Below are 12,110 nucleotides of genomic sequence, written 5' to 3'. Positions count from 1 at the left end.
TTGGGTATACTGAATAGCCTATTCAGACTGACACCTAAAGCTGAAAGGGAGACTCAGTTTTGCAGGGTTGTATTCCTGTGTGGGAGATGCAGAATAGATGTTGAGAGAAAGAACTTGTCTATCATGTCCAAAGATCATGACCATGTTTTATTAAAAAAAAAAATTTAAGAAAGAAAATCATCAAGACAGGAGCAATAAGGAAGAAGAAAGGCAAAATGAAGATGGGGGAAATAGCACGTCAAAGATTAAGACAGTGAGGATTAAAAGCATCAGTGATGAAAACAGGGTCCTCCTGTATAGCATAGGGAGCTTTGTTCAATATCTTGTAGTAACCTATAATGAAAAAGAATATATGTATAACTGAATCACTATGCTTGTACACCAGCAACTAACACAACATTGTAAATCAACTATACATCAATTAAAAAAGAAAGAAAGAAAAAGCAGTGGTGGAGTGTAGCAAGTAGCAAGTTTGTGACAATAGAGAAGTTACTGATCAATGGAGGGAAAAAAAAAAAGCAGTATCCAAAGACACTTGAAGGCACAGAGCCTCTACTGTATACTGTATCAGTATATCAGGCTATTGTATCATTTAGAGTGCTTTTAGTTCCAACTAACAGGAAACAACAGTCAGAGCATTTTAAACAATTAAGGGGATTTATTATCTCATATACTGAAAAATAACCAGAAGTAAGTTAGCTTTTAGGTGCTTGATAGAGAGGTTAATGATGTTATCAAGCCTTGGTTTTGTTTCTCTGCATTTCTCTCAGTCTGTCTTCTTTAGCTTTAAGCTCAGTTGGTTCCATGTGCTGATTGGACTAGTTTAGACCCTTATCCTATCTTTGGAGACCTACAATTGGAGACCGTTTCCCTAGAACCATGTAGTTCCTAAACAGAGACCAAGGGTTTTGAGAAAGGGGCAACAAATTGTGAACATGCATCCAGGAATGTTAAAGTTGGAATGCAGCCCTTATTTCTTAGTAGTCCATAAAGACATTGATTTACATAAATTTACTCTTAGTTCATCTAGCTTTCAGTATTTATTAAGTACCTCCTACATGCCGGCAGTTTACTGTGCTAGGTAGTAGGATGCAGTATCTCATGGAGCTAACATTGTAGTGGAAGGAGACCTAGAATTAAAAAAAACTAAAAGTTAGTGATAACTGTTACTTTTTAAAAACTGTGTCTTGGGTAGAGTTGCTGGGAGAGGTCAGAGAAGGCCTCTTTGAGGAAGTGACATTTGTGCAAGAACATGAGTGATGAGAAGGAAACATGTAAGATGAAAAGCATTCCAGGCAGAGGGAACAGCAAAGACACTGAGATGGGAAGAGTAGAATTTAGAATAGAAAGAGAACTAGAATGTCTGGAGAGCAGTGAATAAGTGAGAAAAGGTGTGAGATGAGGAGAGAGATATATATAAGGGTAGACATGGTAAGGAATACAATTTTTTTTCTTTTAAGCAAGCGCATCATTGAATATGATCCTCTGACAGGCAAGTTTTATTACGTTTAGTGTAACCTACTTAGGAGACTAGAGAGCTAAGCATTATATTTTAGAAGGATTTCCGTTTACAAAATTAAAGTACAGAACCCTTTGCCTCAGCTTTAGGGAACCCATATCTCTTGAGCAATTCTTTTTCACAAGTCACCTTTACTGTGTAATGAAAGTTAGGTAGAAATTATGATATGCATGACCTTGACTCTATTGTGAGATGTTCAAAAGTACATACCCAGAATTAACTTTTGGAAACTTGTAAGTATAAAAGATTTTAAATCCTTTAAAAATGTATCCTGCTTTCTTGTAGGCAACTTTAAATATCATTCACAGTGTTGTTCTCTCAGTTCTTGACAAAAACCAAAGGACTAGAGAATTGGAGGAGATTTCACAACAGAAGAATACTGCAAAAGATAATTCACTGGACACAGAGGTGGCTTATTTAATCCATGAAGGCATGTTTATAAGTGACGCATTCAGTGAGAGTGAATTAACACCTATAGCAATTGACACCGCCTCTCAAAGAAATGCATCTCCAAATAGTGAGCCCTGCAGTAGTGATTCAGTATCTGAACCAGAATGTACTACTGATTCTTCATCCAGCAAAGAGCAGACATCATCATCTGTTACTCCAGGAGGTGTGGATATTATGTGAGTATGGTGGCTGCTGCCAAGTTAAGATTTTTGAGTCATCTTATTGATGGTTTCAGTAATATTGATTAGTTTATTGAAAAAACATGTAAACTTTGGTCTTGGAATTTAACAAAAATAAATTAATTTTCTGAAGCATGTATCTTTTTGAAAATATATGGAAGGTAAGGAGGTGAGCATTGGAAGTAATTGAGAATTTGTAAAATTTTAAGGCTAGAAAGGAGCCATTTAATTAAATACCCCAATTCAGAGATGTAATTTAAAGTCATTAGTGGCAGAACTTGTCTTGAAACTCAGGTCAGTATTACCATAATTATGTTTCTTTCTTTTACTGTTACCTTTGTATTTTGTATATGCAGTGAAGGTCTTTTTGATTTAATAATTTTCAGTTTTTCAGAGATACAAATTTCCAACTGGATCACACTATCTTTTTAAACATTACTATTTTAAACTTATTATTTTGAAATAGTTTCAAATTTACAGAAAGGTTGCTGGAATAGTACAAAAAAACTCATGTATCTTCACCTTGATTATCCAGTTAACAGTTTACCACATTGCCCCCTTTCACCCTCCCTCCCTCCCTCTCTCTCTTGCTCTCTCTTTTCTTTGTCTCTCATGTTAACATTTTTTCTGAATTATTTGACAATAGGTTGCATACTTTAATGTCCCAGATACTTCAGTCTTTGTTTCCTAAATACAATAACATTTTCTTAAATTACAGTACATATGATAATTTTTTAATTGGAGAACTTACCTTTTATTCTTCTTCCAGGATGCCTTGGATATTTTGCAAATCCATATACATTTTAGATTTGTTAGTTCTCTGTTGCCTTCACATTAGTTTGTTCATGTTTTATCCTTTTTTTTTTAAAGAGCACAATCCAGAATTTACATTACCACATCCTAGTGGCTAGAATATTATCACATGACTATATCTAGCTTGAGAGGCTTGCGAAATAGAGTCTATAGCTTGTTGGCTATTTTATAGCTAAAACTATTGTGGCAGAAGAGAGAAAAGACATTGAAAGATAGCTAGAAGTCTGTCATACCATGTAAGATTCCTTTAAATTAAATGCAGTCTCATAGTTCTTCTCTCTCACCTTTCACCTCCACTGCAACTCACTATACACTTTGGAGCTTCTCTGGCTTTCCCCAGTGATATGCTCCCACAGCATGATAAACAGGTTCTGTGGGTGGTTCCTTCTATGTTTCATAGGCACATAAATGTCTGGGAACCACCCGGTCCAAAGGGGCAATAGATTGACTGAGGTATATTTATACAGGTGACCTCTAACTTGTTATTCTCACAAAGGCTCTGGCTGTTCTTTCTTCAAGTGTTTGTCAGTATATAGTTGTGTCACAGATACAGCATATGTGGAATTGATTTTTGGGTTTTTATCTTTGTTAATGGTAGATTTTCCTTATTTTCTTAACATTGTCAAAATAATCTACAATTTTATAAGTTTATTACAATGCAGATATGAGCACAAAAGAGTAAATAATTTCCCAGGTAGGAAATGGGAAAGGATTAGAAATGGAATGGAAAGGACTAGAAATCTTTTTGGGTTTAAAAAAAATTTAAACTGTGGTTAGAAAAAAAACCTATATCTATATCTATGTATATATGTATATTTACTTCAGACTCTGACTGAATGTTATATATATATAACATTTACCATCTTAGCCATTTCTAAGTGCACAGCCCAGTAGTGGTAAATATATTCACATTGTTCTACAGCCAATCTGTAGATCTTTTTCTTCTTGTAAACCTGAAACCCTTGCACATTAAGCAGTGAGTCCCCATTTCCTCCCCCACCAATCCCCTGGGAATCAGCCTTCTCGTGAGTTCAACTACTCTAAGTACTTCATATAAGTAGAAACATACAGTATTTGTCCTAATTGTCCTGTCTTGTTTCACTTAGCATAATGTCTTTAAGGTTCATCTATGTTGCATAATGTGTCAAAATTTTCTTTCTTTTAAAGGTTGAATAATATTCCATTGTATGTATGTATATTCCATGCACATTTCATCCATTTATCTGTCAGTTTGTTTCCTTCCATCTCTTGACCAATGTGAATAGTGCTACTAGGAACATGGCTGTGCAAGTAACTCTTTGAGATCCTGCTTTCAATTCTTCTGTGTAGAATTGCTGGATCATGTTTTGAGGTTTTGTTTTTTCTATTAACATAAAAAAGATCCAATTAGACTTGAATTTTAAAAATCTTTTTAAAAAGTGAAATCACAAATAATGAAGTAAACATTTCTTTTAGAAAACCAAACTTAACTAGCTTTTTGTATTGTCACCTTACTTTTTTAAAGACTCAAGTTTTTCTTGTTTGCTATTTTCTGTTTCTGCCTTTGTGAATTAGTAGCATATTGGAAAGAGTTCCAAATTCTTAATCATTCTTTTACATGGGGGCAAATTTTAGAAATCCTTCAGAAAATAAAATTTTATTTCAGTTGTAAATTTGAACTTTGAAATTTAAGCAGTTTTGTGGGAGCTGGTATTGAAATAGTACTTGGACTGTTTATATAGAAGTAAATGTTGGATTAGAGGAAGCTTAGCAGGTTAGAAGTAGAATTAGACTAATTCTTGGTTCTAGTCCCACCCTCTTAACCTTATGACCTTCGATAAGTCACTTAAAATTTGAATATTCAGTATCCTCATCTGTAAAGTAGAAATTTATCTATCTGCCTCAGAGTGTGAGAACCAAGCAAGACACTGTTTGAGAGTATTTTAAGAATATTAATCCCTCTATTATTTTAAAGTGCTAGTAAGTAAATTTAATAATTTTGAAGGGTAGCAGGTAATAACTTTCTTTAATACCATAACCCAGTTGGAGTAGTGGTTTGTGTCAAAGCAGTATACATTAGAACCTCTTTGTAATATCTTTGAGAATTATTTTATTTCAACTGAAAGGGAGAAAAATTATGCTAAGGCAGTTTACTTGGTTCATGATAACACCAGACTGAATTTTTGGTACAGAATCAGTGGTCTTTATGTATACCTTGGGGGAAAATGTATAAAAAGCAGAAAGTCTTAACTTTCTTCCTCAAAATTGGAAAAAAATGCATTATATTTTGTGCATACTTCTATTTGATTGTTAAGTTCCTTAAGGGCAGCAACCTATTATATCCCTCCAGTGCCTCACAAACCAGTAAATGCTCAGGAAATATTAGTTCAGTTGAACTGACTATTAATAGTCATTCATAATTATAAGTAAAAAGAGGAGCTGTTTATTTCTTCCATTTCTTCCGTCTTCTTCCTTGCACTGTGCCATCCTAGGCACTTGTGGACAAGCCACCACAGCTACTACCTTGTACCTAATGAGAATTTGTTTTGCTATCATTTTTGTAGAATTTCCAGTCAGAGTCTGAAGTAAGTATTAAAAATACTATAGCAGAGAGAGAAAATTATTCTTACATGGTATTAGGGTAAAATACATTTGTATTATCTGAGCTTGTTTATGTGATACTCCATCACACACACACAAAAAAGTATGTGATACATGACACAATTTCCCTCAAATGTGAATTTTACAGCTTTTTGTTTCTTATTGATGTATCACGTGTGGAGAACAATGTGTTTACAACTTTCCTTGCCTTAATCTCTTTTTATCATTTTCAGGGTCAATGAAGACATGAAATTAACTGACTTAGAGCTAGGAAAGCTGGCAAATAATATCCAGGAGTTATTATATAGTGCCTCAGATATATGCCATGATCGAGCTGTCAAATTTCTCATGTCAAGAGCAAAGGTTAGTTGTTTTGATAAACTTTAGACATTTTACACATAGTATACTTATTTTGAAGATCTAGAATATATCCTTACTTGTGTCCTTGTTTTGCATAATGCATGTTGTATTTTTAACACTTAATAAAGTACTAGTGTTGTCTGCTGGGGAGCTGTTGAAATGTAAAATAATGCAAATAAAAGAAATATGAAAACTTAAGCACTGTTTTCAAATAAATGATTAGAAGATTTGTTTTGAACTATAATTCCTTAATAATTAATTTGAAATTAATTTGTTGTTTTAGATACATATATGTGTATAATTAGCCAAATAATTTATTAATAAAATTAGTTGTACTCTAATACTGTGAAAATTATATAGTATGACCTGAATTTATTTGAGCTACTGTGTTATAAAAGGATCAGAATAAAATTTAGACATCTTAAACTTTTTATGTTCCATTTCTGGGAATAAAGGAAATTTCATTAAAAGTGATTTTTAAAGAACTTTTAGGAATTAATTTATAACTGTTATAAAATAATGTAATTAATATTAATATTCGTTGAACTAAGTTGGTTTTATAGCTCATCCATATTTGGTGTTTTACTAACTCTCATGATTTTTGTGTTATCTTTAAAATTTAGGATGGTTTTCTTGAGAAGCTAAATTCTACAGAATTCATAACACTTTCCAGGTTAATGGAAACATTCATTTTAGACACCGAACAGATCTGTGGAAGAAAAAGCATGTCATTACTTGGAGCACTTCAGAGTCAAGCTAATAAATTTGTGAACAGGTTTCATGAAGAGAGAAAAACCAAGCTCAGGTATTTTTACCATGTCCATTCTATTCTTCCATTTTTTTCCTTTTCTTTACAAAGCAGTTATATTTAAAAGGGGAAACTTCATTGATTGGCCAACTAAAATCCCTGACAAATTTTTTTCTTTTTAATTGAAGATAGATTGTGGAATTAAAATCACATTTCTCGGCTTTTGAAAGTGGAGTTAGAATGTTTATTTCCATTAAAGTACTTTCAGGAAGATCCTAAGAGATTGACTTTCCTTTACCACTCAAAGTGAAGTTAACTATATTTCACCGCTCTTTCTTGATTAGGCTAAGAGACTAAGAATAGAAATATTTTCTGAAGGTATTCATAGCGTTTATAAGTGACTTCAATTTATTAAGATGTTCAGCATTTTTAAAAGTCTTACATAACAACAGCTAATGGCCATTACTGTTTAAAAACTCAACACCATAGGCTCTACCTGAATTTCACTAAGATGCATATAGTCTTTATTATTACTAAAATGTGTAACAAAAGTCTTATGTACTCACTCAGCTTTTTTTTCTCTTTTCAAACAAGGAGATGGTGTTGAAGTGTTATTAAAGTTTATCTTCCTTTCTTTTTACTTTTGAATAGCCTCCTCTTAGACAATGAGCGCTGGAAGCAAGCTGATGTTCCTGCAGAATTTCAGGATCTTGTTGATTCTATATCAGATGGAAAGATTGCTTTACCTGAAAAAAAATCAGGGGGTATGTGTATTCTTTCACACTCTTCAAATTTTATATTGTTTGTCTCTTTTGTAGGAATGCTTAATATTTCTTTAACTGACAATGCCTCTTGGAAAGCCTAGAACTAATACTCCAGCTTAGTTAATGAGTCATTGACTGGGAAAGTATCTGTGGTAATGTATAATAATAATTTCAGATATATATTGAGTGTTAATCATATGCCAGACACTGAACCAGGTGCTTTACATGCATTACTCCAGTTTCCCCTCACAACAACCTATGATAAAGATATTATTGTTATCTCATGTAACAGTGAGGAGGTAGGTATGAAGCTTCAAGGGGTTAAGGAATTTGGTACAAATGATGATCTGGGATTTGAAACCAAGTTTATGTAATTTCATAGCTATTTTTTAAAACCGTATCATTTAGAGATGTATTCATTCGTTGAGCCCTAGTAAGCTTCTACTGTATGTCAGATATTGAGACATTAAATGAAAGTGTAATTTTTTACATAGAAATATTTTTAAATTGTGTACTTACATTTGCATAAAATGCAACTGCACTACAAAAGAAAGACTGAGTAAAATACAAATAGCAGTCACTCGTTTGACACTTGGAGATCATTTGCAATCTTAATAATTGGGTGGAGTGATAGAGTCAGATGGTAGTTCAGTGCTAAGTAATTTGAAAGATGAGGAAGGGTAGAGAATTATAAGCCTACTTTTTTTGAGCAAGTTTGGGGGCGAAGAGAAAGTGAGCGATGAAGTGGCAGCTAGAAATGTGAGAGAAATTAGAGAGATTATTACTTTTCAATTCATTCAGGGAATTGGGAGTTGAGAGAAGAGTTTTAAAGTAGGAGAAGCTAAGTTATATTTTTATGCTTAACAGAAAGAGGAAGAAGGTTCATTTAGGATAAGAGTGAGATAGAGTGATTGTGGGGCAGGGACCCTGGAATTGAATCCAGAGTCTAAAAGAAGGGCTACCTCTTCTACCACTGTAAGGAGAGAAAGGGTTAAAGACAGGTGTAAAATAGAGTAATTCCATATAGGGCAGAGAGAGGAATTGTAGGAATTAAGTAAATTTCTGTTTTTTAGTGACCATTTTTAGCAGATAACAGGGTTGAGTGGTGGTCTCAATTTTTTACTTGATTGTATAATATCAAAGCAAAAGCGTTCAAGTAGCAAAGACTGAAAGAAAAATAAAACACTCTGATCACACTAAATCACAAGTTTAAAATTATGACTTATTACTTATTTTTCAAGCTACATTTGATTGACTTCCCACTGTGTGAGGTGCTGTGCTAGATGACTGAGACATGTTGTTTGTCCCTAGAGAGTTCACAGTCTTGAAGTCTGCTGTCATGCACACATTATAATTTTTGAATTAAGACAGTAACTATAAAGTGATTGAATTAACCATGTATTTTTTTCCTGCAGAGTGAACTATTTGTTTTCACTTCCTCTTTTAGGATACGGTCAGTAGGCGGTTTCTCTTATGAACCCTGCTTCTATCCCAACCGTTTGTTCTCCTCTGAGAAAGAAGAAAGTATATGTTATTAGAAGTTCATTAACATTTTACGAGTTCATACCAAGTTAACAATACTTGGTTATTATTCATTCATCCACTATCTATTTATTGAATACTTAGCTGGGCATTTAGGAAATGAAGTTAATAAATGGCAGTTAATATTAATTTAGTGCTTACTTGATGCTAGACAGTTTGTTCTAAGCACTTTACATTGTTGTCTCATTTACAGGTCCATGAGCTACGCAGTGTTAGTATTTCCAGTTAACAAATCTGGAAACTGAGACATAAACTGTTAAGCAACTTGCCTAAGGTTACATAGCTAGGAGATGGTAGAGCTGGGATCCAAAATCAGGCAGATTGACTTTAGGGTCCTTTCTCTTAAGTACTATGCTAGGCTGCTTTTCTACAATACGAGAATTCGTTAAGACACAACCCCTGTCCTAAAAAACTTAATTTGACATACAGAGTGAATTGTGATTAGAAATTATATCATACTGAATTTCTTTGCTTGGAAGAAGTAGACATTTAATGCCTTAGAACAAACGGACTTGAAGCTTAGGAAAGCATGATGACTTGAACTTGCCCATGGTAATCTAATTAATTTGGCTGATTCAGAATAGTAATCCAGTCCACTGTTCTTTTTACCTCAACATGCTGAATTTTGTTTTATAATGATAAGAAATACATGCTGAAAATAAAATAACTTTTAGATTAAAATCTTGATAAGTAAATATATAATCTCTCTACGGAATTTAGAAGTTAATTTGTATTCTAAGAATTATAATAAAGAAAAGATAACCAGTTGAAATGCTAGTTCTGGCTTTCCAAACTAATAACATTTTTTTCCCTTTACTTCTCATCAATCATCTGCCATGTTCCAGACTTACAGGATAGCCAGTTTGTAATCTTTATCTCTTTCAGTAACAGCAATGCTGAAAGATAGATGTTATCCATGTTTAATGGATACAGATATTGAGATTCAAAGAAGTTAAATAATTGGCCCACAGTCATGCACCCAGTATTTGGCACTAGTGGACCTCAGATCCAAATTTCTCTGATTCCACATCCAATATACTTTATTTACTCTATACCATATTGTTTACCAAGAAGTAGATATTTATTTGCAGAAATGAAATAGTTTCGGGCCCTAAATTTAGGAACTCTGTTTTTTAATTTTTTTTTCTCCAGTATTATTTTCATCTTATACCCATGTCTCCCTTTATTTGCTTTACTTTCTAGCTACAGAAGAAAGGAAACCAGCTGAAGTTCTTATTGTTGAGGGACAACAGTATGCTGTTGTTGGGTGAGTGACACATTTTTCTTTATTAGTTGAATCAATTATTCAAAACATAAGTCTTCTAGTTACTTCTTGATGTGAATGGGAAATTTTGGATTAACAATTTTAAATCTTGCAAAGAACTTTAAAGAAATTTTATCGATGCTTTTTTATGTTCCTATATTTTGCAGTATTCTGTATCTATTAGGGGCTATACTGGCTTAACAAAAAAAGAGGTTGGTTGATTTATCTCATAACAAGAAACCTAAAGGTACGTAATCCTAGGGTGCTAGGGTGGCTCCCTTGATGTTATTAGCATCTGAAGCTCTTCTGTCTTTTTTTTTCCTGCAGTTTTTTTAGTGTGTAATATGCAGCATAGTAGTTGAAGTTGTGGTCTCTGGAGTCAGACTGCTTAGATTTGAATCTCAGCAGCTCTGTTATTTTGTGACCTTGGGCAATTTACTCTGTGTGCCTCAGTTCCCTTTTCTGTAAAACGAAATGCTGCAAATAGTACTACATTTAGAATTATTGTGAAATTAAGCAGGTAGTTCGTGTAAAGCATTTAGCATAGTTCTGGCACCTAATAAGAGGTTGATAGTTGTTGGTGGTTGTTTCCATTGTCATCATTTTCAGTGGTCTTTTACTCTCTTACCAGTAACAGTATAGAATTCAGTTGACTTAAGAAAAATATAAATTCCAGTGTTGTTTGCCTAGTACCATATGCCTTTTTATTAAATGGGTAGTTAAACTAATGTCTTCACATACTTCATAACACTTCATAGTTTAAGTATTTTCATATATATGATCTCATTTAATCTCTACAACCACACTGTGAAATAGACATTTCAGGGATTGTTGTTCCCTTTCTACAGTTAAGTGAATTGGAGCTTAGAAGATTAAGTAGTTAATATAAAATTACCCAAATGGAGCCAGAAGTAGAATCAAGATCTAGCTCCCAGTATCTACACCAGAATTCTTTTCTCACTTTTCTTGTTTCTTGTCACTGTATAAGTCTTTCCTGAAATAGCCATCTCTTCTAGGGAGAATGAATGATCCTCTCCTTGTAACTCTCTGTGCCTCTATCATGGCACTTCTTGCAGTATATTAGAATTATTTATTTGTATATATATCTTCCTAGTTAGTCTCTGAGTTCCTCAGAGGTGGAGATCACATCTTAACCATTTTTGTTTTTCTTGGCACCTGATAAGCCCTCAAAAAGTACATATAAAATATATGCTTTTTTCCCAATCTGTATATTATCCAAAACTCTGAAGTATACCTGTTGTAAGCTAAAGCTTCTGTTCCTTTCTCCTTTGGAATGGCGTTCTTTTCCATTTCTAGTAGGACAAGCTTTTTTCAACCTCCTTGTAATCTTAGACCTTTAATCTAACTATGATTTCTTTCCTTAAGTACAAACATTGCAGTTGGCTCTCTGTATCTGTGGGTTCTGCATTTGTGGATATAGCCAACCAGGATGTGAAACCCGCGGGTATAGAGGGATGACTTACTATGCCGTTTTTCATAAAGGACTTGAGCATACATGGATTTTGGTATCCACGGGGCATCCTGGGAGCAATTGCCCATGGATACTGAGGGTGGACTGTATCTTGTTAGTCTTCCCTTGCTTGATGAAAATGGTCCCCTCTAGTCATCTGGCTTTCTTGCTCTTTAGACAAAGAGACTATGCCAAAAAAGTGAACTCCTTGGCTGAAGGGGAAATGTTATATCTTCAGAGAGAAGATTACAAAAGATATGCAAAGGATTTCTGCCCAGTAAAGCAGACTCTAGGAGTATGCCTGGGGAGTAACATATGGTCTGACAATTAAGCTGATACAAAGACTAGACACTATCTTTCTTGAATCACACTACTTCCTGATATCCTTCAGACTTTCATAAAACATTATTTTACATGAAT

The 12,110-nt window shown here is 33.8% G+C and overlaps 1 protein-coding gene across 3 annotated transcripts in view; it reads left to right on the top strand.

Annotated features, from left to right (window-relative positions):
- VPS54 (VPS54 subunit of GARP complex) overlaps positions 1 to 12,110 on the top strand; it is an 84,981-nt gene that overhangs the window by 52,829 nt on the left and 20,042 nt on the right. For all 3 annotated transcript variants that reach the window (XR_012498981.1, XM_074341210.1, XM_074341208.1), the window contains exons 12-16: positions 1,805 to 2,145; positions 5,775 to 5,904; positions 6,525 to 6,706; positions 7,301 to 7,413; positions 10,159 to 10,222. Coding sequence is in view for 2 of the 3 variants with exons in the window: in XM_074341210.1 (XP_074197311.1) it covers positions 1,805 to 2,145; positions 5,775 to 5,904; positions 6,525 to 6,706; positions 7,301 to 7,413; positions 10,159 to 10,222 (830 nt within the window). In the remaining variant the exon portion in view is untranslated. The remainder of the gene's footprint in view (positions 1 to 1,804; positions 2,146 to 5,774; positions 5,905 to 6,524; positions 6,707 to 7,300; positions 7,414 to 10,158; positions 10,223 to 12,110) is intronic.

Source organism: Camelus bactrianus, chromosome 15 (assembly GCF_048773025.1).
Source record: "Camelus bactrianus isolate YW-2024 breed Bactrian camel chromosome 15, ASM4877302v1, whole genome shotgun sequence".
NCBI lineage: Eukaryota > Metazoa > Chordata > Mammalia > Artiodactyla > Camelidae > Camelus > Camelus bactrianus.
Note: the sequence above shows the minus strand (reverse complement) of the source record. Positions and strands in the feature narration are given on the sequence as shown.